Below are 27,183 nucleotides of genomic sequence, written 5' to 3'. Positions count from 1 at the left end.
TCTGCGTCGTCCTCCAGGTCCATGTCGACGGTCCGTGTCGTCCTCCAGGTCCATGGCGGTGTCCGGGTCCGAAGAAATCCATGTTGGAGCTGTGGAAGGAAATCCTACTCACCTGTTCCTGCGCTGAAGAAGTCTTCTCTTGATCCGACGTAGTCCAGGTAATCTTCCTGCTGTCGCCGGTCCCCGCTGTCTGCGCTGTCCGTGCATCGCGCTGAGGAGAGATGCTGAAGTTTCATATTCGGCGCCTCTCCTCAGACTGAATTCTTTTGGCCGCCTAGCAGGCCAATCAGGAGCCGAGAAAGTCGGCTCCTGATTGGCCTGCTAGGCGGCCAATAGAATTCAGTCTGAGGAGAGGCGCCGAATATGAAACTTCAGCATCTCTCCTCAGCGCGATGCAGAGACAGCGCAGACAGCGGGGACCGGCGACAGCAGGAAGATTACCTGGATTACGTCGGATCAAGAGAAGACTTCTTCAGCGCAGGAACAGGTGAGTAGGATTTCCTTCCACAGCTCCAACATGGATTTCTTCGGACCCGGACACCGCCATGGACCTGGAGGACGACACGGACCGTCGACATGGACCTTGAGGACGACGCAGACAGCCGACATGGACCTGGAGGACGACACAGGACATCAGGACCAGGGCTACCTACGGGATCAAGAAAGGTAAGTATCAGTATGTATGTAATGTGTGTATTAAACTTTTATTTAAAACGGGTGTCAGTGTGTTTTATTTAACTATTTTTTTTACGGTGGCACTACAAGACCCAGCGGGCCCTTTAATGCCCAGCAGGCTGGGACTTGTGGTTATCCAAGTCCCAGCTTGCTGGGGAGGCTTGCTGGCACTTGTAGTGCCACAGTAAAAAACAATGGTTTTTATTCTATTTTTTACACAAAACCATCAGCTCGATGCCCACCGCCCAGGGGCATCGAGGACAGCACCAGGCTTCAGCCTGGTCAGGTAAGTCCTGGAGGGGGGGGACCCCTTTATTGGGGGGGTCCCCACTCCCCCAGGGCCCCTGGCCAGGCTGACTGGTCGGTAGGGTTAATGCTTTGGCCGGGGGGACTTGCATAAAAAGTCTCCCCCCGGCTGTGGCATTACCCGCTGGCTGGTTTTGCCTGGGGCTGGTTCTTGAAATACGGGGGACCCCTAGTCATTTTGTCCCCCGTATTTTGGGAACCAGCCCCAGAGCAGGAGCCTGGGGCTGGTTGTTAAAAATCGGGGAACCCCTATTTGTCGGGTTCCCTGATTTTTAATTACCGGCTCCAGGCTCTGTCAGCCTGGTGCTGGTTTCGGCTGTGGGGGGGACCCCACGCCGTTTTTTTTTTTAATTTATTTTTTTTTCTATTTTTTTACACCGAAGCCTGCACGGATCTGACTGATCCGTGCAGGCAAAAACGCAAATACGACATGAAAATGGTGTTCTATTTTCCTGTCGTATTTGCGTGGGTGTTTTACACCACTAAGCAGCCGTATTATCAGTACGGCTGCTTAGTAAATCAGAAACCACCATTCTTTTGAATGGTGATTTCTGTCGTATCCTATCGATGGTGTAGACATTCGTATTTGTAACTACAAATACGAATGTTCCATCTTTAGGACTACGAATTGTTGTATTTTTGGGATTGTAAATCCCGAAAATACAAATTCGTAAAAAAAAGGTGTATTTCTGCCTACGAATACACCTTTTTTCTACGAATCCATTTTGGTAAATTTCCCCCTAGTTTATCACTTCGCCGAGCTTAATAAATCTACCCCTGAGTTCCACCACCTCTAATGGTGAGGTGGAACATTTTATCCTCCACATTGACCCTGTACAGTAATTCTCACAGAAAAGCATTCTAGTTTGCAGGGGGGTGCTAAATAGCCTACCACTGGCCCTGTCTCTACCCGATGGGGAAAGGAGAGGGAGTGTAATTAGGTGGCATAGAGAAATGAGTTCCCCCACCTCTGCGTGACCACTTTAAGCCCTGATCATAGGGCAAATTTGTTCTCAAAATGGGCAAAACCATGCTGCACTGTAGGTGGGGCAGATGTTACAGGTGCAGAGAGAGTTATGGTGTTTACACACGGTGACATTTGACATTAGATTTTGACTACATAGTCAAAATCGCATGCACATCGTATGCAGATCGTATGCTGATCGCACAGGTTTTTTACATTGCAATCCCGATGCGCGCTCCCGTGACAGCACAAATCGAAACCCAGATAGACAGGGCAGCAATGACTATATAGTGCAAATCTAATGCAGATAGCAAGAATTGTATGTAAATAGTACAGAGTTAGCAAAGATTGCATAGCACATAGCATAAGTCAAATAGCAAGGGAATCTCATAGTGTGTACACACGGTACAATATGCCTCTCGATGTTGACGATATAGTCAACATCGTGTCGGCATCGTATGCAGATCGCAAGGGTTTTAACCCGTGCGATCTGTTTGCGATCCCGATGTGCATTCGCGTATCGCAAGGCAGATAGCCTTGGCTGCCTTGACTATATAGTCAAAATTGTGCCATTACATGCATGCCGCACGATGCGAGTCCCGATGCGATCTGATCGCATCGGGACTCGCATAGCACGGCATATCCTACCGTGTGTACACAACATCACTTTGTGTACACACCATTACATTTGGGTGGGGTGTGTTCAAACTGAAATCTAAATTGAATTGTAACATTAAGCAGCCAGTATTTACCCTGCACAAAAACAAATAATCTCACTCAAATCTAACTCACTCTGCACATTTTACATTTGCCCCACCTGCAGTGCACATGGTTTTGCTCATTTTGATAACAAAATTGGGTACTTGTGTAGTTTCACGGCGGCAGGCTACGCTTTCAGCGTAAAACAATGGCAGCCTAGCGTGATCAGCGAAGTGTCCCCGTCAGGCAGCGTAGTCCCCATACTGTCCCCGCGAGCTGACGCTCTGTCCCCGGCAGAGCGTGGCAAGCCTAGTGAGAGCCTCTCACACAGTGCCAGTAACCGCCAGATCCCCTGCGCTGGTGGACGCCTGCGGAGAGGTGATCATGCGTCTCATACGCTTATGCGTCTCAGTAATTCTTGCGGCACGGTACGCAAACCTGACCGTGTCCACTTCAGGGAGATGGACAGGGTTACGGGTTCGGTCGCACGTGCGTCTCATGCACAAAGGGGAGGTGCGGTGCACAAGTGCATCTCATGCACAATAAAGGACACATTTACATACAGGTTGAGTATCCCTTATCCAAAATGCTCGGGACCAGGAGAATTTTGGATAACGGATTATTCCGTATTTCGAAATATTTTAATATTTCAATGATGTATTTTGAAGTATCTTGCATTTATGCTGTATAAACACATAATATACACACAAATATATTTTATTACCACATAAAATACACACAAATATATTTTATTTGTTCAAAAAACAAGGTTTCAAAACGTGAAACAAAATGTGTGTACTATCTCAGCATTGAATTTGAATGCCAAGCAATCATTGTCTTGCACATATATAGTGCCAGTTACATATCATGTCCCCAGTGATGCTGTTACAAATGTCTCCAGTGAGTTTTTAGCAAAAAAAAATTTTTTTTTTCACTTTCTGGAATGTATGGTTTTCGGAATAATTCGGATAACGGATATTCGGATACGGGATACTCGACCTGTACTGGGAAATGCCTCCATTTCAAACCCCCACTATCCACGGCAGCCCGAAGCATGGCGAGCTGTTGATACCCTCCCGACCTGTTCATACCCCCACTATCCACGTTGGCTTGGAGTTAGTTTTATAAAGTGTGGTGAAGAGATAAAGTGGAAGGAGATAATGCACCAGCCAATCAGCCCATAGCTGTCATTTTCAAACACAGCTGATTGGTTGGTGCGTTATCGACTTCTACTTTATCTCTTCACCAGGATTAATACATCTGCCCCATTGTATCAAAATCAGTTAATTACTGTTGGGATGGGACAAAATTATATTTCCACACAAGTTGAAGATTTCACTTAATAGAAATTATGTGTATAACAGTATAATGCAATATTCAAAATTACTCAAGGGACTTCTCAAAGTCAAACAGAACACCATATGTCCTGTCACCATCAATCAAGCAGTCTCCAAGCAACAACACTATTTCTGAAGCCTCATCACCTGTTGCTGTCAATATAAGGGATTGTGAATTGAATGTATAGCTTAAATGTATATTCTAATTACAAAATGTCTTACGTCAGAGTCAACTAGAACTGCTGACAGAAGTAAAATACATTCTACCATGTATGTATATATTATAAATAGGATACTGTAGTTACAATGTTTCCTTATATGAAACCACCCCATGCTTAGAAAGAAATGTATAAATTGGACTGGAAGCTGAGCTGATGGGAGGGGGCTGGGCTGACAAAGGGCTGGCAACTGCTGGCTGATGGGACGAGCACACTTACCAGTATACTCCATGATGCTTGGATTGCTCACATCAGCTCAGCCCCCCATGTGGCATGTCTAATATAATATTTACTAATATAATCTTATCTGTCTGTTTTTGAATAAACGAATCACATAATTAAGGAAAATGGAGTCTATAATAAATCCCGTTTCATCATTATCCAACTACCACCAAGAACTGAACAAGTTACAATTACTGTATAATAATCCTTGTTCGCTCTGACGTCACATGACGTCAGCACCCTCCCCGTCTTCGGGGATCTGCAGAGGAAATAAAAGTCAGTTTAGACTGACTTTTATTTCCGAAGGAAGGAGAAATCATTCGATGGTTGGTGACCATCGGCTAGCTGCCGTTAGGGGTGGCCATTGGTGCTGTTGCCATTGATGGTTGCCATCAATGGCGATACTGCAACCAGCCATCAATAGTAATAAACTATGTTATGGATGACCATTGATAGATTTACCTATCGATGGTCATCCATTGTCTTTGACTGACTGGCCCATAGGCCAATCAGTATGTGGGGGTGGGGCTTCAGTGTTGTCAAGAGTCGGGGCTATGCTTCGTGTCTCAGCACCTTGAAAAAGTTTTGCTGCGCCATTGACGGAGGGAAACCATCTGGTTCTTCCCCATCAATGGCAAAAGTATTCGGCATCGGCCATAAACCATTGATAATTTTGACTCCATGGTCATCCCTAGCAGCTGCATGCGAGGCGATATTTTAGTGAACACATCCCCTCCCATGATAGTATTCGGTAGGACGGCGATAAGGTACTCGTTGAGCAGACCACTGCTTAGTGAGCCAACCTGAATTAGGCCCTCTAAGTATTGGTGACTCTTATTTATGGATCTCTAATGTCAGCTGGATAGACAATGTTTTGTTTAAATTATTTATATATAACATCATGGCAGCTAAAACAGAAAAAAGGGTGTGTATTATCACGGCACCCGCGAAATCAGCTGCATAACGGTTGCAAATTGCTTGCAAAAATCGGATACGATTTAGCACCCGATTTTCTGTAATTTTCTGCCGATTTGCATGCTATTCCATCCTTGCACACCCCCACTATCCAAGTTAGCCTGAAGTGTGGCGAGCGCAACGAGCCCCACGTGGGGACTCGGTACACGTCCTTCCGACGTTTTCATACTCCCACTATCCACGTTGGCGTGGAGTTGATTTTATAAAGCGTGGCGAGCCCGAAGCGTGGCGATCGCAGCAAGCCCCGCGAGTGGATGCGGAAAATGATCCCGAAGCGTGGCGAGCACAGCGAGCCCCGCGATGGGACACTGATTACTTGACGTGTATTCCGCGTCCCCTCGCAGGGATCGCTGCGCTCGCCACGCTTCGGGATCATTTTCCGCGTCCCCTTGAGGGGCTCGCTACGCTCACTGCGCTCGCCACGCTTTATAAAATCAACTCCACACCGATGTGGATAGTGGGGGTATGAACAGGTCAGGAGGACGCGTACCGCGTCCGCTCGCCACGCTTCGGGCTGACTTGGATAGTGGGGGTGTGCAAGGATGGAATAGCATGCAAATCAGCAGGAAATCGCAGAAAATCGGCTGAAAATCGGCCAGTAAATCGCATCGCGGATCGAATCGGCCGCTAAATCTTATGCGACATCGTATGCGATTTAGATGAAATTGGGCGCCGTTATAATACACAAGTACCGAAAAAAGTATCAATAGTTGAAACTAAAATTATTAAAACTAAGCAGAAAAAAATTCTGCGTGATAAAGATAAGATTATGAACAATATGTAGTTCGATCTTGGTCTCAAAGTAAAGAAAAAAATGAAAAACCTAATTAAATCTCGTCCTGAAAGACCAGTACGAACACTGGGTCAAACTAGAAATAATTACAGGACTAACAATCGTTATGGTCAGAGGAACCATTATGATCATAATGACTATTTTGACAATCCAGGTGCCAGTAGTCCTTCCGAAATATAGAAAGAACTCCCAAGCAAAAGACCCCAAAAATTACTGGAATAGGCCTGTGTTCTATGAACCTAGAGGATTTGTTCATAATAATCAATTTGAGCGCCTACGATCAAAAGATGAATATGGTGATCATTTTTTTTGATCAGGCCCCCCACCCAAAAACATAATTTACAAAAAACCCCGGTACATGTGTATTATTTGGGCGCCCGATTATTTCATTGTATGCCTTAACTTAAGGCATACAATCAGATGCGATGGACCCGATTTTTTCGGAAAAATCGGGTCGATCGCATCGCATGCAACCAAATCGCATGCGATGGACCCGATTTTTACATTGGATCCAATGTTAAATGGTCCCTGAGACTCGATTTTACATTGGGTCCAATGTTAAATGCCCCCCAGACCCCATTTTTAATTGTATAACCACCGTGATGGGTAATTATGTGAAATGCCCCCCCATTGTTAATGCCAAGCTACGATCAACGCCAACCCGAAGCGTGGCGAGCGCAGTGAGCCCGCGAGGGGCGGCGGTATGCGTCCTCCGACCTTTTCATACCCCCACTATCCACGTCGGCGTGGAGTCGATCTTATATAGTGTGGCGAGAGCAGCGAGCCACCGTGCCCAAAGCGTGGCGAGCCCCGCGAGGGGACGCGACATACGAGCCTGAAGCGTGGCGAGCGGACGCAGATAACTTAACATGTATTCCGTGTCCCCTCGTGGGGCTCGCTGTGCTCGCCACACTTTGGGCTCGTATTCCGCAGCCCCTCGCGGGGCTCGCTGCGCTCACCACGCTTCAGGCTCGGTGGCTCGCTGCGCTCACCACACTATATGAAATCAACTCCATGCCGACGTGGATAGTGGGGGTATGAAAAGGTCGGAGGACGCGTAAAGCTGCGCTAGCCACGCTTCGGGTTGGTGTTGATCGTGGAGTGGCGTTAACAATGGGGGGCATTTAACATAGTAATTACCCATCAGGGTGGGTATACAATTAAAAATGGGGTCTAGGCCCAATGTAAAATCAGGTCTCAGGGACCATTTAACATTGGATCCAATGTAAAAATCGGGTCGATCGCATCGCATGCGATTTGGTTGCATGCGATGCGATCGACCCGATTTTTCCGACCCGATGAAAAAATCGGGCGCCCAGATAATACACAAGTACCAAAATCCCACCCAGAACACCAGTAAGTCTCAAAAAAAAACTAGAGAGGGAGGGGATCAGGTATAACCAAGAAGAGAAACGAAAATCAGGGTTCTCTAAATAAACCTTCACCTTTGGTCGAAACTGACCTAGAAACTAATGGGATTTATAATCTGTCAAAGAAGGTGCTCACCCCTTGTGAAAAAATCATTATAGATCAGTGGTTCCCAACCTGGGGTACTAGTACCCCTGGGGGTACTTTGGAGACCAGTTGGGGGTACTTGTAAATAATATTGGTAATGGTGGAAGAAGAAGTCTCCTGATGGCATAAGAAGTCTCCCATTGCCATGGAGATAAACCATGTTGGGTCACTTCTGGTTCCATCTGCAGCATGATGCTGCAGATGGAACCAGAAGTGACCCAACATGGTTTATCTCCATGGCAATGGGAGACTTCTTATGCCATCAGGAGACTTCTTCTTCCACCATTACCAATATTATTTACAAGTACCCCCAACTGGTCTCCAAAGTACCCCCAGGGGTACTAGTAACAGTGAACTCAGACATCAGCGATCTTCTGCTCCACGCTGACATGGGTGGAGGAAGCAGCAGCATCAATCCTACAGATGTTAGCGGTACCTTCAGAGACAGTTCACAGCCTGCGGCCATACACAGAGGGACACAATTCCTGACTGCATACTATTTCACTACTCCTTAATATAAGGACACGCATAATGCTCACTTCCACTTCACTTGTAAGTACTGTAGATATTTCAAATTGAAAGGAGGGGGTACTCAAAAATTAAAAGCCTAATCAAGGGGTACAGGATAGAAAAAAGGTTGGGAACCACTGTTATAGATGAAGGGGTTATCCTTTGCGCCGTCCACATTACCCAATAAGGTTGATTTGCAGATAGACCTTAATTTGTTTATCAGAAAGATAACATTAAAATGTCACTTTCTCAAAAAGATGGAGACAATGCCTCTTTAGTAACACCGGTAGAAAATGACACAACTTCGGGTTTGAAATTAAAGTCAACTTTCTACCCTGTTGAGTCAAGAGGACCTTAATTAGATATGTTCTCTGAACTTGTCAAAAGATACTTTGATAATTTAAAGATCGCCTAAAAAAAACCCTCCAACTTAACTTTTAAAGAAAGAAATGCATTGAAGATTTGATGAGTGATACATCGATTGTTATAAAAAATGCGGACAAGGGGGGAGGAATAGCAATTATGGATCGTGATTATTATATTAAAGAAGCAAACATTCTGCTACTTGATGATATATCATACAAAAAACTAGTTAAAGATCCAACACAAATATATATTGGGAAATTAGAACTATTGTCATAATGAGGCTTATTAGAAAAATGTATAACATTGGATGAATTTAAATATATTTATAATGTGACACCTAATTTAGCCACGTTTTATCACTTGCCCAAATTGCATAAAAATCGTGAATGTCCCCCATATGTCTTATATGCTACAGATATTGGAAAATATCAAATGGAATGAAGGTTTTAGTTTTGGTACCATCGATGTTTCTTCATTATACACTAAGATCCCACACAAAAAAGGTATTGAGACCATTGAAAAAGTGCTGAGACAAAACAGTGGGTTTTCTGATGGAAAAATTATTTTTATCTGTGACTGTTTGAAGTTTGTGCTAGAGCACAACTACATTGAATTTTTGGGGTGCTGGTACCTCCAGACTTCGGGCACAGCGATGGGGACCATCTGTGCCCCAAGTCTCGCAAACCTCTATATGGGGGATTGGGAGAAAAACACATTGAGTCCCGATTTGATGAAAAATTTAGTATTGTTTAAAAGATATATAGACAATATTATGATTGTGTGAAGGGATGAATTGTCTTTTAAACTTTTTGTTGCCTCTTTGAACCAAAACTCTTACGATTTGACATTCACGTCTAATTATACTAAGAAATATATTGAATTTTCAGACTTATTTCTGAATTTAGAGAATTTTCCTGCGGTAAGAGAAATAGAAACATCTAACTTTTTTAAACTTGTGGATTGCAACAGTTATTTGCAACATTAAAGTTGTCACTTGAGCTTATGGAAAGAGAATATTCCTTTCTCTCAGTTCATTCGTCTGAGAAGGAATTGTTCTAGTATTTCCATGTTTGATTTTCAAGCTGATATATATACCAATAGATTTAATGAGAGAGGTTATCCATCACTCACGCACGGGAAAGAGCTAGGGTTCTGGAACGTGGAAATTTATTGGAATATAAACAGCCGTCTCCATTCAAAACAGCTCAGAAAAAAAGATGAGTGTCTATTTATTACACAATATAATGACAAAGAAAAGGAGATTAAACAAATCTTTGAAAAACTGAAATTGGATCCCATTCTCAGTGAATGGATATCTAAGAAACCGAGTATAGTTTATAAGAAGGCTAGAACATTAAAAAACATGATTGCAAAGAGTCAATTAGAACAGATTATTCTAGTCCCTCTACTACTACTTTTTTTTAGATCTGAAAGGTTGTTTTCTGTGCAATAGCTGTAAGGTGTGTAAACATATAGGAAAGAGGTTGAACTTGCACCAATTTACAAACTGCAATTCAACCTATGTGGTGTACTTGTTGTCTTGAAAATGTAACCTACATTATGTAGGTAAGACAAAGAGAGCACTTAAAATCAGAGTGTTAGAACACCTTCGTAACTTAAAACATGGCCTTACTAATCATAGTGTCCCCCATCAATTTAAGAATTGCCACAACAATGATCCCAGTGGTATGGTTATAAGAGCGATAGAAGAGATGCTCCCAGCCAAACGGAGATAGAGATAAATTGTTGCTCCGTCGTGAAACATATTGGATATTAAAATTAAATACTATAGCCCCATATGGCCTTAATGAGGGGTACGAAATAACCCCATTTATTAATCAGTAAAACATGCTAATTTTTTGGGTACGTGAGAGCGGAACTTATAAAGTATTGGCTATATACCATGTTTTGTTCTAAGTAACAATGGTTCAATAATCATTTTCATATTTTACTCTGGTTATAGGCTTTTATGTAGAGTTGTATAGAGAGGTTTTTGGGTAGGGAATATGGCGCTACATAAGATCAAACATAGATTTTGACGGTATGAATACTTAACTTCTTATGTTGACAATATTCCATTTCTTCTTGTTTTTCTCTCTATATTGATGATATTCTCGCAGATTTTATGTGGAGAAAAAAACAAGGAGAGATGGAAGGGTACTTAGTAGAGGCAATTTCCACAGAAAGTCCCTGTAAAGGAAGATGTGTCCCAGTATTTCAATATTCCTACCTCACTTACATAGACACGTAGTGAGGGTAAGCATATCTGGGTTTCTTTAATTGATATTTAGTTTTTCGTGGAGGCGTACCTCACTTATACGTGAGAGTTCTAGTTCTCCCTCATCAAGGTATCTTTTTCATAATGCGTACCGGTATTCACGGTTATATATGCAGGGTCATGATCATAAAGGTTTCTTTCTCACTCAATGGTGTTTTTCAAAGAATATATGAAGTTTATTTTAACATTTTCAAAACAATATAAAAGAGAGGCAGCCCTGTCCTCTTTGGATAAGGCAGGGTACACATACAGAGCTGCTGACCAGTATTGTAGACTCCGTATGGTGAGTAAAACACTCCTGTCCTACCTTACTCCTTGGAGGGCGGTATACTACCAAAAGCCTTCAGCAGAGAGTGTCATCCAATGAATAGCAAGTCCTCCTGCCGACGCGTTTCAAGATGTGCATCTGTGGAAATTGCCTCTAATAAGTACCCCTCCATCTCTCCTTGTTTTTTTGCCACATAAAATCTGCGAGAAAACATCAATATAGAGAGAAAAACAAGAAGAAATGAACCATTGTCAACATAAGAAGTTAAGTATTCATACCATCAAAATCTATGTTTGATTTTATGTAGCGCCATATCCCCTACCCAAAAACCTCTCCATACATTATCCAACCAGGGCTCAAAGGATGAGCCCTTCTCAGGTAGGGGAAGGCAGCATAACACGAGAAAGAAGCACCCGGGACTTTGTTTTACCTTTTTCACTATTCAAATTTTATGTTGAGTTGGCTATATGTCCTATATTTTAGGCTGCTCATTATGCTTTATTGTACTGTGATGTTATTTTATGAGTTAGTTATTATTGATGAATTGATTGTTGTACATGATTTTACAAATATTTTAAATCATGTATGATGGATGAATAATGTAATATATATATATATATATACAGTATGTTATATATTGTAGTCCCCGATAGAGGAATTTCTGCTTTGGACATTATACAACTTCCTATTAATTTATAAAAGTTTTTTCCTATATTAGGATATAAATAATTATAGATGGCACCGAAGCAGAATAATTGTCTGCGGTTAAAACTATAAATTATAAGTAACTGTAGGCCACATTAGAATTAGGTCCTATTAATTCATTGCGAAGTATCGGTGATGTAATCTGCCCAACAAAGTTTCTCAATGGTGGGACTTTCTTTATAACATTATCAGGTAGTCACGAAGCCACGCCCTCTGACGAAGTCTCTGACAAAACGTGTTAGGGCGTGGCTCGTGACAGCCGTACTTTGTGTATTCTGGCTTCTCTCTCGGCTTGTGTTTCAACGGCCCACGGCACTTGAGATCCTGCGGCGCAATCCAGCGTTGACAGTCCCTTTGGTTACGTAGAACTAGGAGGTTACAGTGGAGCAGTGTGCCCGGGTATTTATAATAAAACGTTGTGGTAGCAAGCCCACAGTGTATTTTTATTTGGTACAAGCATTTGCTATTACTTTTTCCTGGGAGTATGTGTCTTTGTGTCTCCTCATTAAACTCGTTTACCTGCACCATGGAGCGCCTCTTTTCTCTGTTTCATATATATATATATATATATATATATAGAGTCCAAAAGACCGGCACAATCCACGGCCATAAGTCACGAAATCGCCAGGTGCCTGCACAAATTGTAGATACTTCACGGGGGTGAGAGCGGCACTCGCAGCATAAGAATAACACTTGTACACCAGGGTTCAAAGCGACGTTTCAACGTCTTTTATTAGACGTTTTCTTCAGGCTAATGCAAATACAAAATATTTTGTATTTGCATTAGCCTGAAGAAAACGTCTAATAAAAGACGTTGAAACGTCGCTTTGAACCCTGGTGTACAAGTGTTATTCTTATGCTGCGAGTGCCGCTCTCACCCCCGTGAAGTATATATATATATATATATATATATATATATATATATATATATATATATATATATAATCTATCTATCAGTGGCGTAGCTAGACATTTTTCTCCCCCCCTGCCAAAAAAATTCCAGCGCTCCCCCCCCCAAAAAAAAGGGGTGAGTCGATTGACTATGGGTGCTGCTGGCTGAGCTGACAGGCGACCCAGGCAGCAGTGAGTGCTGAGCATATGCACGGGGCGGGGACCCACTAATTAAATATACACTGTGCTTGGTCCCCGCTCAATAGATATGCATGGAGCGGGAGCAGCTCAGTGCTTACTGCTGCCTCGGTTGTCTATCAATTCAGCCAGCTGCGCCCACCATGGACCCTGCTAACGCCACTTCCCCAAGCCACCGCAGCGTCTGCCACATATATAGCTACGCCACTGCTATCTATCTATTTATCTATCTGCTCTTTTGCTCCACCGCAGCGTCTGCCACATATATAGCTACGCCACTGCTATCTATCTATTTATCTATCTGCTCTTTTGTGTTCCAGCTGCCCTCACCGATCCACCAGTTCTCGTGGTCAATGCATCAGATGGTCTTATTGTTGCCGGCAGGAACGTGACCCTCCACTGTGATGCTGGCAGTCAGAATGTAACCAGCTACACTTTCCATAGGGACAAGGAGGACGTCTGCTCTAAGCCCCATGTGACCTGCAGGGGGGCATTCCTGTACTTCCAGCCAATCACAGGGAGTGACACTGGCACCTACACCTGCACCATCCAGAACCCGGTCAGCACCAGGAGCAGTAACTCTGTGTATATGTATGTAACAGGTAAGAGTTGAATACTAAAAATTGTGTAATTAACAAGACTGTTCTGGCAGACAGTGAGTGAGTTCATAGAAGTTCTAATGCCTGAGGATGGACATGGACTGAGTGAGCTTCTTACATATTTACTATAGATGCTTCAGTTTTGTATGACTTGGGATGACTAAAGCGTACCTATTTATCATTCATGGAAGAACCATCGATATATTGGAAGACATCCAATGAAATGATTGTATTTTACTCACTGCAGCTGGAGTAAAGCGCTTTGCCACTGTATACTGGAATTCGGATCCGGATGGTTCACTGACAATGTCTATGTTTACACCAAAGGATGGACATGTACTAGGTGGACACTGTCAAAAGGTCGACACATACAAAATGTCAACATGGCAATAGTTGACACATAAAAAAGGGTCGACATGAGTTTTTTTATTTCTTGTTGCTTTTCCATCCATGTGGACTCAGATTGGGAGCGTTAAAGTGTGCTGAGTGCCGCTATTATGGTGCTCGGCACCTGAAGCGATGCAAGCGAGGGTACGCACTACAATAATTGGGGGGCCACCGCTCAGGTGTCAACATTGACACCCAAAAAACATGAAAACCTCATGTCCACCTTTTCATGTGTCAGCCTTTTCCATGTATACCTTTTGGATGTGTCAACCTTTTGTCAATGTCAACCTATTGCACGTCGATCTTTTTTTGTCAGAGTCGATCTTTGGTGTTGACCTACCGTCAACCTTGACATTGTTCGAGATGATCCACACCCCTGGGATTCACAGAATATATTTAGAGGTAAATTCACTACAGCTGCTAAAAAAAGAAAAAAGTGATGTTGCCCATAACAACCAATCAGATTCTATCTATCATTTTATAGGTTGCAACAAAGAAATGATAGACAGAATCTGATTGGTTGCTATATGGGCAACGTCCCCCTTATTATTTTTAGAAGCTTGAGTAAATTCACTTCTAAGTGTTATACAGTACACCTTTCACACCAGCTTACATTTCTGGGTTGGGCCCGCGACTAGCTCTGGTGTGTAAGGTTCCCGGGCCAAAATCCCGGCAAAATTTGCTAGGATTTCAACCCTGCTATGGAGCAGGGTTGTTCCCGGGTTCAACCCGTGGACCTGGCTGGTGTGAAAGGGGTAGGAGGTACTCACACGGGTTGCCGGTTCTCAGGGTGTGAGGTCAGGCCGGGGATCCACAGTTCCACACAGGCAGGGGCGCAGATGACAGGACAGGCGGCGGATGAAAGTGACGCAGCTCTCCGGCGCCCTCACTGCAGCCGGAGAGCTGCGTCATCTTTGCCCGCCGTCTGACCTGTCATCCATGCCAGCCGCCTGTGTGGATCCCCGACCTGCACCGAGATCCGGCAACCCGGGGTAAGTACTGTCCACCGCCATCCCAACTCCTGATCGCCTCCTGTGTACTGCCCACCTCCTGCCCGCCTTCTTCCCACACCAGGAAATGCAGGGACTTTTCTTGTGTGAAAGGGGTCAACACGGAAATGCCCCGGCATGATCCCTGGGCTGTATTCCCGGGTGGGTCCCTGCATTTTCTGGTGTGAAAGGGGTATTAGTGGTGGAATAAGCACATACCTCCCATCTGCCATTTTGCAGGACTGGACCTTGTTTTGGGAGGGTCTCATGTCCTGCCCTGGGCTGGTGGTGTCGTGTGGTGGTGGTGGTGGGGGGGGGGGGGGGGGGGGGGGCAGTTGGGAGTCTTCCCACAGCAGCGAAAATGGGGCCTGGCCTTTGTGGAAGCGTAGCAAGTATATAATACTGTATGTTACACACACTTCTTTCAGTACATACTGTATTTGGTATACTGTACATAACAGACATACGTGACCAATGACTATATATATATAAGCACGAGTGTTTTATACCTGTTGTAAACCTCAGCTCCTTTTGTGATGGTTTCATGTAAATATTCCCTGTATATTACTCTTTGTGCAATGTGACCTTTGTGATGTCATCACCAGAGCCAATCTCCGGGGTGAATCTGACCAGTAACACATCAGACTCGCTGGTCTGGCCAGGAATTAATTCAGCGTTGCTGCACTGTTCTAGTGCCGGTACAAATGTCAGCTTCTCGTGGAGCCTCAAGGGGGCAGCACTGCCTCAGGACCCCCGATACCGTCTCACCGAGGGTAACTCCACCCTGATTATCAGCCCTGTCTCAGCCAATGATAACGGAAACTTTACCTGCACAGCTTCAAACCCTGCAAACAACATGACCAGCAATGGCGTGCAGCTCAGCCTGGCCGGTGAGTAATACATGGAGGATTTCTATGCAGTCACTAAGATAATTGTGTTTTTGTTTTTTGTTTCTAAAATGTTTATTGGTCCTAATTCAGCTTGTATCGCTAATCAGCGAATTAGCACATCGAGCAATTTTCAACTGAATTCGCATATACGTATCGCGCATGTGCGAGCCTGATTAGCGAAACAAAATGTATATGGGTAGCAAACGCAATTCCCTCACAAATGACTGACAGAAAGCTTTCGTTTTGGGGGTGGTAACCGGCCATTTTGTGGGAGTGTCCGAAAAATCACAGGCGCGCCCAAGCGTTTTATGGGAGGGTCTGGGATGTCAGCACCGGCCTTGATCTTCCTGTCTCAGTCGCAGATTAGTAGAAGGGTCAGCGCTACTCACATTTGCACAGACTGCGAAAACCTTTCGATGGTTCTGAATTGCGCATGGATTTGTGAGTCGATGCCAGCTAGCCATTGTTTTGCAATTTACTCGCAAATTTCCATGGGGCGAGATTTATTTCTGTCTGGGCAGCGGCTCTCTACTCACTGTCCCCTGCACCTTTGTGGATTAGTGATCCAAACTGAATTAGGCCCAATGTTTGCAGTTTTCCAAGTGCATCATTATACGTAATAGCCTCTGCAATTATATACCATGCATCCCTTCCTTCCACACAGATTGCCCGATTCAGACCTGCTCGCTAGCTTGATAGGGTACTTGTGTAGATTCACGGCGCCGTGCTACTTCCAGGTTCTACGCTCGCCACAAACTATGTTAAAAAAAGTAACTTAACTCCATGCCAACATGGATAGTTCATACCTCCACTATCCATGTTGGTATGGAGTTGATTTTAAATAGCGTGGCGAGCATAGCGAGCCACCGAGCCCGCAGCGTGGGCGAGCGAAGCAAGCCCCGCAAGGGGACTCAGACGCACGGCGCCATACTGGCGCCGTGAAACTACACAAGAACCCTTGATGGTTTTTGCAGCCTAGTGAGCAGGTTAACGACGCCCTGACAAACGCACACTCCCCCTGCCGCATTAATCCCTGAGCAGGGATGCGGCCCCACAGAGGAGTCATTCGATGGTTACTTCGTCTGTAGGCCAATGCAATCGGCATGGGGGCTGATGTCATATGAACAGGCAGGGGAACGCGTTTCTGTGGGCACCCCTAGAGTTTTCATGGATGTTTGGCATCCGAATTCCTTTTTCTGAGGCACAAGTCGGACCTGATTTCCCTTGAACTCCCCGGTAGCTCCCCAGGGCCATATCAGAAGGAATCGCTCCCAGGGAGCTACCGGTGAAGTTCAAGGGAGATCGGGTCCGACTTGTGCCTCAGAGAAGTCTGAGTAGTGTATGGGGCCCCTAGACATAGAGACAGCATAGTGCCGGTGCTGGGGGACAATACAGTGATACAGAAATATTCAGGTAATAAAATAAAGCACATTACTGTATTTCCCAAAAAATGGAAGCTTAATGCCTCATGTACCCCGCATTAGAACTAGTCCGATTTTGTTAAAAACACACACTCTAATTTTGGGGTTTCAGACCAAGACAAGTCCTGGCTTTGATCACTTTTTGGGGTTCCCCACAAGTTTGGATCTTAGATGTCAAAAACAGATCTTGGTGTTTTGCATGGCCGAGCGATTGGTGATGTGCGGTCCTGCGCGTTGCCATCGCCTGACTACATGTAGTCAAAATCTAGTCAAATTACCAGCCTGTGCTAACCAGAATACAGGTTAGCACAGATCGCCCATACACAGATCCCTACGTGTGTATGGGCGATCTAGCCACCGGGAAGCTCAAGGGTGATTTCCGTAGCCTATATCGCTCAGCATGCAGACCAGGAGTAATCATCCAGTGTGTGCAACTCTATTAACCCACCCTGGCTGTACGAGAAGGCCATACCATATTGTGGACTGTGGAAAGACCGTTGCATAAATGTTATCAGCGCCACACTTCCTTGTTTGATAAAGCTTGCTGTACAAGCACGCTAATGACTGCGGGACAGATGCACTAAGCTTCAAAAGTGATAAAATGGAGAGTGTTGAACAGCCAGCCAATCAGCTCCTACCTGCCATGTCACAGACTGTGTTTGAAAAATGTCAGACAGGAGATGATTGGTTGGTTGTTTATCACTCTCCATTTGATCATGTTTGAAGCTTAGTGCACCTGGCCCACCAACTTGTGTATTTTGTATTGTTATTAATCTAGGGGTCAGCTATTTTTTCTTGTAGAGAATAACCCGTTAATACTGTTTTTATACTGTTTGCCTCATAACTTTTGTACTGTAACGCCTTATTCTGTCTCTGGATTGCAGCTGCGGTCTCCGCGGTGACGCTGCGCAGTAACACATCAGACCTGCTCTGGGAGGGAGAGGATTCTGTGTCTCTGCATTGTTCCGCCCAAGGCTCAGCCGTCACATTCTCCTGGCGACTGAATGGAGAACTATTGGATGGGTCCCAGCATCCATCTTATACCATTACAAAGAGCGTCTCTCCCCCTAACTCCAATCTCACCATCAGCCCTGTCTCCAGGAAGGACAGTGGACAATTCACTTGTACAGGATCTAACTTGGCAAACAATGTGACCAGTCCTGCAGTGAGATTGGACCTGGCTTGTGAGTATTGCTGTATAATGTAAAACATTTCTAGTCTATCATTGGCTGTTGTGTTTCATAGTGGCAATTTGGAATAAATGTTTACGGTTTTGAAAATGTATTAATTAATATAAAACTTCAGAGATTAAATGTAATAGTCTCCGCGTTCTGTAGGTGCGGGACTTGAGTGCAAGTCTGACCAGCAATTATTTGCGAGGCAAAATCATGTGAGTTTTGCCTATTAAATGGTTGCTGCTTTAAAAAAAAAATGGGCAGACTCTCACAGAAGCCCCGCCCCTTCAGAACCGAAAGGCTATTACATTTAGGCCCAGGTTAGTTGGATTTAGGGCTTTTGATGCAGGATTGAGAAACTGTTGACTTGGGCATTGGAGGTTCCAGAGGGGGAGGGGGGCTGCAACACCGTTCAAATTTCAAATAAGGGAGCCACACCCACTGGCAGTGAGTCAGTTTGGAATGACAGTTGGTGGCAGTGGGTGTGGCTTACCTATTTTAATTATGAACTGTGCTGCAGCTCCACCTCTGGTTCCTCCCCTGGAGCTGAGGGTTTATTTTGCTGAAACGTTGTATTGTATAACCAGGAGCATCTGTTTGTGTTAATATAGTTCTCAATATATCAAAGAATAATGCTTTTACTAGCCATGTTCAGTAAAAGCAGCAATATAAAATATGGCAGCAGATGTGAACCACGTAGCGGCGTAGCCTATCTAGTCCTCCCTAAATACACGTACAGGCAAACACTAACACATTAGGGTTAATCTCTCCCTTCAGTGCTGTGAGGCAGGGTTTAAGTCCCGGATTGCTCGACCCGGGATGTCGCTTTCATACCGCACCTCGGCCCGGGTTGGTGACGCAACAACCCAACAATTACTTGGGTTGAGAGTGCTGTCTAAAAGGGGGTATTAGTGAGCTACTTGGTTGGCATAGGCCCTTATTCTGGTTCACTCGCAAAGGCAAACTCCTTCTCAAAGGGACAAAACCATGGGACAAAGCACCTGCACTGCGGGTGGGGCAGATGTAACTAGTGCAGAGAGAATTCGATTTGGGTGAGGTATTTTGTTTCTGTGCAGGGTAAATACGTGCTGCTTTATTTTTACACTGCAATATACTGTAGATCTCAATTTAAAGTAAAACCCCACCCAAATCTAATTCTCTCTGCACATGTCATCTGCCCCACCTGCAGTGCAGAGGCGTAACTATAGCACCGCAGCCCCCGCGGTCGCGGGGGGGGGGGGCGCTGTGCATGTGGGGGCGCCGGGGGGCTGTGGTGCTATAGTTAGCCCCCTCCCGTCCGCCCATCCTCCACCCGCCCATCGCCCACCAATCCGCCGCCCGCAGCCTTACCTGTCTTCAGTGGTGGTCATTCTTCTGCTAGTGCCACAATAAAATGTCCGCCCCATATAGCGAACTGTTCTCTGAAACTGTCTGCTGTATGGGGGCGGACATTTTGTGTTGGTCCGTCTCCATAGCAGAAGAATGAAGCCAGCAAGGGAGCCGGGACCAGCAAGACAGGTAAGGCTGCGGGCGGGGGGTGCGGCGGGGGGGTGGGGGGGCGCCCAATTAACGGCGGGGGCGCCCAATTCATAGTTACGCCACTGCTGCAGTGCACATGATTTTGTCCATTTGAGAAGGATTTTTGCTTTGCAAGTGAACCAGAATAAGGGCTATAGAGTACAGTGTGGGACAACTGTGGTCTGTTCACTTAGATTTACAGGTAAAAACATACAAAGAGGCTAAATTATAGATATGTCCTGGTCCGAAATAGTGATTCATTATACAGTATATAGACATGAGTCCAATATCAGAATGATTTGGCAGGAGATTCACCTTATTTCCCATTGCGCTCGGAATTTGGCAAATTTCTCCTTAACTGTTCCCTGTGAAATGATTGAATTATTCTAGTTTCACTCTGACCTGCACGGTCCCACCATAACCACAGAGCCTGATGAAAGGGCACATTGTTCCCACAGCTTTATGGTATTTATAGATGATACATCACCAGATTTACTATTCACAGTCATTGTGACACAATAGTCCCACGTGCCGATTGTAGCATCTCAACTTCCCATTTCTGTGAAACAGCCGCTTCTACGGCAACCTCCAGACCTCCAGTTTTATTTATTGCGGTAGATGTGATCAGTGGCGTAAGTTCATCACCGTTGCCCAAGAGCAGGATAAATATTGGTGCCCCCACCACACACACACAAGAGAGGTGCCCCCTTGGGAGCAGGAGCCTGGTAGCAGATGACTCCATTACCTCCCAGAGTTCCGCCTCACTGCCATAGAATTTTTACTTATGTCAGTGGCATGCAGTGACATTAGTGGTTGTGAGGCTCTAGCTTGGTAATGCCAGCACAAACGGGGTCTGCGAGGAGTGCTGGGTCCCCCCCCCCCCCCCCCCGGACATTGGGCACTGGGCTTATTGTGTAGTAAAAAATAGAACTAACTGCCCAGAGGCACCGGGGACAGCCCCAGGCTTCAGTCTGGGCTGGTAAATTCTGGAGGGGGGACCCCTTCATTGTGGGGGGACCCCACTTCTCCAGGATCCCTGCCCAGACTGACTGGTCAGGGAGTAAATGCTTTGGCCGGGGGGACTTGTATAAAAAGACTGGTGACTGCTCCGTACATGCTGCCGACTCATATTTTGTATTTAGTGACCGTATATACTGTATATATATATATATATATATATATATATATATATATATATGGCCGCTAAATATGAATTTGTATCAGACAGAATACGATTGGCTACGCCATTCGCCAAATATGAATTCATAAATAGGACAGATTAGCAAATCTTCCCTATTTATTGATCATATTTCATCTAAAATACGTAAGTTGCCAGTCGTATTCGTATTCTTAGTAAATTTCCCCCATAATATGTGCCATAAGTATTTTCTTTGTATTAATGACATGGGAGGCACTGCCTCCCCTGACTGCAAGTACCTGAGTTACATAGGGGGTTATTCTGCTTGACTCACTCGGATGCGAATTCACGCCCATGCAAGTCAACCGGAACCCACTGTGCGAATGGTGGTACGCCCGCCCCCCCTTGGCAAAACGGGTTAGTTCACCTGGCATGGAAATGAATGTTTTACATAAACATCCGTTCACAGGCCGGGGGGAACCTCCCACATCTAAAGATGGCCGCGATGTGGTGCGTGCATGCATATATATAAAGTGACTCTCACGTCACTTATATATGCGTGTACATTTTGGAGGAAATGGGCCGACAGCTGACATCCGGTGACGTCAGCTGCCCATTCACGCCACCTGGCGATTTCCATGGGAACGCCCAGCATTTCCATGGGTGTGCCCAGCATTTCCATGGGTGTGCCCAGCATTTCCATGGGTGTGCCCAGCATTTCCATCGGTGCGCCCAGCATTACCATGGGTGAGCCCAGCATTTCCATGGGTCCGCCCAGCATTTACATGGGAACGCCTATGAAATGCTGGGTGTTCCCATGTGCGCTCCTATCTGCCGCCGCTGTCTCCTCCGCCCACTATCTTGGATGCGTGCACCTGTTGAACAGTCTGTTTGCCGTGGTCGTACGCACACCCAGCATATGCACATGCGCAGAAATGCAGCTGCGCATGCACATACGCCAAACATCGGCCCAGTGTGAACGAACGCCCGCTGCGGACGGACCAGAATAAGGTCCGAAAAAAAGAACATTTGTCCATCGAGTTCAACCTACTGTATACTAAATAACTTAACATTTGGAGTTTCGCCTCGCTAGGCCGAGCCGAGGAACCCTACGTCTGAACTGAGTAACTAATTACACCAATTAGTAAAAGTGAAACATTTGTGGAAGGTGGTTAATAATAAGTGTCTATGTAGCATAATGCAGATGGGATTTATTTCATTGGCTACAGAATCTGTTGGATATATTTGTGTTATTTATTAAAGGCAGTATTTGGTGACCCTTACGGAGAGGGCACTGGGAGAGGAACCTACAACCTGGGATTTTAGATTGGGATAAAGCGCTTATCAATAAAGGTTCTGATATGAAGTAAAAAAAGAATTGACAAAGGAGCACCATATAAACGGACAAATGTACTAAGCCTTACAGAGTGATAAGTGGAGAGGGATAAAGTATGAACCAATTGGCTCGTAACTGTCATTTTAAAGAATATCTGCTAACATGGCAGTTAGGAGCTGACTGGCTGGTGCTTTTCTCTCTGCCCGCTTTTTATCACTTATTAAATAGTTTCCTTTATCTCTCTTCAATTTATAACTCTCCAAGGCTTAGTACATCTCACCTAAAGCCTCACCTGTCCTTATCTAGATCCCTGGTTCAGAAATGTACAGTGGTCTTCCTCTTCCCGTAGTAGTAATTGTGTGAATGGAGATGGTCTGCACAGTAGCATCATAGGACAAGACAGTTAGGTCGACACACAACTGTCAAAATGCATTGGTTCACCACTGAAGGTCAACATTGATGGAAGGTTGACACAAGCATTTTGTCGACAATGGTTTTTCACTTTTTTTTGAGCCGACAGGCGGTATTTCATGCCCTACTATACACTAGGGTGCGGAGGAAGAATAGAATAGTGTACCAACGGTGTCCATGTCGACTATGTCGACGTTCTGGACAAAAACATTGACAAACCCATGTCACCCTTTTGACTGTCAACCTAATGCTTCCATCCATGTCCTGGCCTTCCAGTGGTCGACCCAATGACCCATACCTGACAAGACAGGGACAGTAGGACATGAATCTGAATGGTATCTGTTTCCTGGGTGGACAATGTCTAGGTTGACAGCCATGAGGAACGACCACTATTGGTCCATGACAACACCTAAGAATGGTCTACTTACCTTAGGTCCACATGTGCTTAAGGTTGACATGGGCCTGGTCGACACTCAAAAGGTCAACCCCCTCTAACAAAACCAAGCCGCACGATAGCCATGCCTTTAGGAATTATAATTATTGTGAGCGTCATAGTTTAGAACAGGCATGTCCAACGTTGGCCCTCCAGATGTTTTGAAACTACACATCCCAGCATGCTTTGCAATAGTTTTAGCATTCTCTAATAGCAACACTGTGGCAAAGCATGCTGGGATGTGTAGTTTCAAAACATCTGGAGGGCCAACGTTGGACATGCCTGGTTTAGAAGTAGACGAAGGTCTGACGCCAGAGAAGACTCTTCTAGACCAGAGACATTCCAGACCAAAGCAATCAATCACTTGGAGGGTAGAGTTATCTATGTGTTATGCCGGTGACATTTGAACCCTAAAATCTTTCACATTTGGAAACCACTGAGTTTATTATTACAAGTAAATGATCTGCAGATAAAAAAACATTACTCTAAGTATTGAGGTTAAGGGTATCAATAAATCACTGATTAACGCTGGCGAGTGGGTGATTTCACAGGGTCATTTATTCTGATAGAATCGCTGATGAAAAATCTGCATTTTGACACTACCATAAAATGTATAGAGGAGAGCAGATATCATCAAGAGTGGGTATATCCAAACTGTGGCCCTCCAGCTGTTGTGAAACTACACATCCCATCATGCCTTGCCACAGTTTTACTATTAGGGAATGCTAGAACTATGGCAAGGCATGCTGGGATGTGTAGTTTCACAACAGCTGGAGGGCCGCAGGTTGGACACGCCTGAGCTAGAGGCTCAGTTAGTAATAATAATGTACAATGCGCACCCCCGAGCCCGGGCACAGATATCTAATAATGCAGAAGGTCAAATAACTGTATTTAAATCTCAGTATACTAATTGCTCTCCTTCATTTCTTCTCGCAGGGCGCCCAGCAGAGGGCATTCAATGTCTCGCACAACCTTACAGCCAGCGTCTCCAGCTCACCTGCTCCTGGCCGGGAGGGGAACCTCCAGCCAACGTGACCATGATATTTAGTAACACAACAGAGACCAGTCGAAACCAAGTGAGCAGGAACTTGACTTTAGAGAGTAATGTCCAAGGATCTAATCTGACCTGCCTGGGGGATCAGATGGGGAGAACCAACAGCTGTAGTTTGCAATTAGGTAAGCCAACCTTGTAATATGTAATTGTACTGCTCCATTATATAGCCACCTGCAGGGACTGTGATATTACATTAGCACAAAGCAGCGAGGAAGACAACAAGGTCATCCGCTATAATAATTCACTATTACAGTTACATTACTGTCATTGGAAAGAACCACCGAGCCCAAGTTCCCTCTACTCATCCACTACAGTTCCATCGGATGTGACCTACCCTCCGTGGCTTCCCCATCCTGCTGCCCCTCTGCCCACTGCTATCGCATGGCTGTCTCATATGTCACAGCTGCTCCTCCAGAACCCGTAGTGAACCCACACATCTCCTACCACCCTTCCTTGTACACAATCACTCAGCTCGGATCTCTGCCCAGTAGAGTCATTTCCTCGTACATCAGGCAATGTTCTACCCAGAGGAAGATCATGGCAGCCTGTCCTCTCTCTCCCTCTTGTTTATTTTTTCAGCATGGCCACACCCCTCCTGGAGGCCCCAACCAGTGGCCATGCCTCCTCCATTTTACTGGGGCCCAGCTGACCTGTTGGCGCTCCTGTTCTTAAATGCCCACATTGCCAGCCTGCCACCTTCTACCCCCTAACACACACACACCAGCATACCACCCGCCCCTCTACCCTGACCCGGCCCCAGGCAGGTCGGCCCACCGGGGATATTCCCTATGGCTTATTTTGCTAATACGCCCCTGCACATGAAAACCCCATTTTAGAAATCCTGCGATTGACTCTGAGGGATACATTTTCTAAGATGGCAGTTCTATTGAAGTTGGGCTGTTGCTCATAGAAACCAATCAGAGTCTACTTCCTGTTTACTTAGCGCCTTCCAGAAGATAATAGGATCTGAAAGGTTGCTATGGGCAACCTAACATCTTCAATAGCATACCCTCCAACATGACCCATTCCATTAGGTACAAAATGCTCTGTTCCTGGACTTCCCTGTCAGTGACAGTTACAGAGGTTGGACTCCAGCACAGTCCAAAAATCAAAGAGGGGGTTCACATCAACTGCCAGTGAGTCCAGGACAATGACTTTTGGAGTGGCAGTAGGTGTGTCTCCCTTTTTTTGAATATTGGACTGTCCCAAATCTGCAACTGCCACTGGCAGGGAAGTCCAGGAACAGAGCATTTTGTACCTAATGGAATGGGTCATGTTGGAGGGTATGCAATAGCACTCCCATCTTAGTAGATTTACCCCTGATCCGTGGTTATGGCAGCTACGGATGCATATAGTGGGTTGTCCGAGCCCTTGCACATTCTGCTGCCTGCAGGATAGGGGTTATACTTAAAGCTGCACACACACCTATGGCAGAAGACGGTAATGCGGTCCCAGCAGTGCTCCTCTCAGAATCGGGTCATCAGATCGGTATTACAGAACACTCAGATGTATAACTACTGTATATCTTATAGAAGAAACCCTTCCTTTCATAAGCCGTGTAAACACTATACGATATCCGGTGCTGCCGATATATCGGCTGTGCTGTAAAATGAACAATATTGTTAACGATATCATTCAGTGACATCACCGGGTCCCCCGTGGAACACACACATGTGCCTGCACTGCATATTTCCCTGCTTGCATTCTGGCTGGCTGAATCTGCTGCTGCACAAAAGGGAGTGCTAGTGATGTCAGTTTGCTCCAGCTAGGGGGCCCGGGTTACAGTATCACCTGCGTCCCCCCCCCTTAATCCGGCTATGTGTGTATTCCCACCTATAGTTGATGAATGTTGCTTTTTATTTTATTGCATTTGGACATTTTTAAGCAAACGCCGAAAAATTCAGTTTGCCTCTTAAATGTGCTATTCAGAGAGTATAGAATCGACCAATCACAGAATGCAACACACAGTAACCCATTCACCGCTATTGTTCATTATAGACATGAAACTGAGATTTCATTGATTGCTTTTGATTGCACTAATTGGAACTGTTCATTGTGATTTAATTCCATCAGTTGCCCCAGAGGCTCCAAAACATGACAATAATGAAATCACTAGAGTGGAAGAGGGGCAGCCGGCAGTAATGACAGTGACTCTGACAGCTGGACCCCAGTCCCGAACCAGCGCTCAAGCACTGCAGGTCCTCCCTGCTAAGTTCTTCTGGTACTTTGCAAATCACACTCCTGTACCAAATGGAGGTAAATTCTCAGTGATCTCTTCTAACGACACATCCAGTCTCCACATCTCCGATGTGACTGTTGAAGAAAGTGGGAAATACGAATGCAGAGCCAACAATTTTATTGGAAACGCCACCTTCATCTTTACACTCAATGTGACAGCAAAAGGTACAGTAACTCAATTAAGTCGGGTGTCAAAAAATTACATGATGTTATTAAATGGGCTCCATAGTCAATGGCAAAGCTGCATTAGGGGGTGATTCATAAGCTGTTTATCCAACCCAGAGGTGGGGGACCTTTTTTGTGCCAAGGGACGTTTGTATGGGGGAAAAAAATCCTTCGGGGGCCATATGTCAAAATTTCTCTTACAAATTGTCCTGCTGCAGCCGCCCCACGCTCCGGCGGCTGCTGCTGAATAGGACTGACAGTCTCCGGCTGCTGTTGATTAAGAGGAATGTCGCGAGAACTATCAACCTCTTGCGAGAATTCCCCTGTACTTGACTCCCGGCAAAGCGCAGAGTGGGTGGACGGGGCACTCAGACCGGCTACGGGGGTGGCATACGGCCCCCGGGCCTAAGGTTCCCCACCCCTGATCTAACCCATAAGTGCCGCCCGGCCAGACATGCACCCCCACCCCCGCTGCTGAATCCCCTTGCATGAGGCCATAGCGGAGAGAA

The 27,183-nt window shown here is 45.4% G+C and overlaps 1 protein-coding gene across 2 annotated transcripts in view; it reads left to right on the top strand.

The window, feature by feature from the left end:
• The window catches only part of LOC146042250 (Fc receptor-like protein 5), a 78,823-nt gene that overhangs the window by 22,703 nt on the left and 28,937 nt on the right, over positions 1–27,183 (top strand). For both annotated transcript variants that reach the window (XR_014463809.1, XM_083162176.1), the window contains exons 3-7: positions 13,241–13,522; positions 15,501–15,785; positions 18,091–18,390; positions 24,154–24,393; positions 26,345–26,674. Coding sequence is in view for 1 of the 2 variants with exons in the window: in XM_083162176.1 (XP_083018302.1) it covers positions 13,241–13,522; positions 15,501–15,785; positions 18,091–18,390; positions 24,154–24,393; positions 26,345–26,674 (1,437 nt within the window). In the remaining variant the exon portion in view is untranslated. The remainder of the gene's footprint in view (positions 1–13,240; positions 13,523–15,500; positions 15,786–18,090; positions 18,391–24,153; positions 24,394–26,344; positions 26,675–27,183) is intronic.

The sequence above is a fragment of the Crinia signifera genome, chromosome 19 (assembly GCF_055691185.1).
Source record: "Crinia signifera chromosome 19, ASM5569118v1, whole genome shotgun sequence".
Taxonomy (NCBI): domain Eukaryota; kingdom Metazoa; phylum Chordata; class Amphibia; order Anura; family Myobatrachidae; genus Crinia; species Crinia signifera.
The sequence above is the reverse complement of the archived record's forward strand: the minus strand, read 5'-3'. Positions and strand labels throughout refer to the sequence as shown.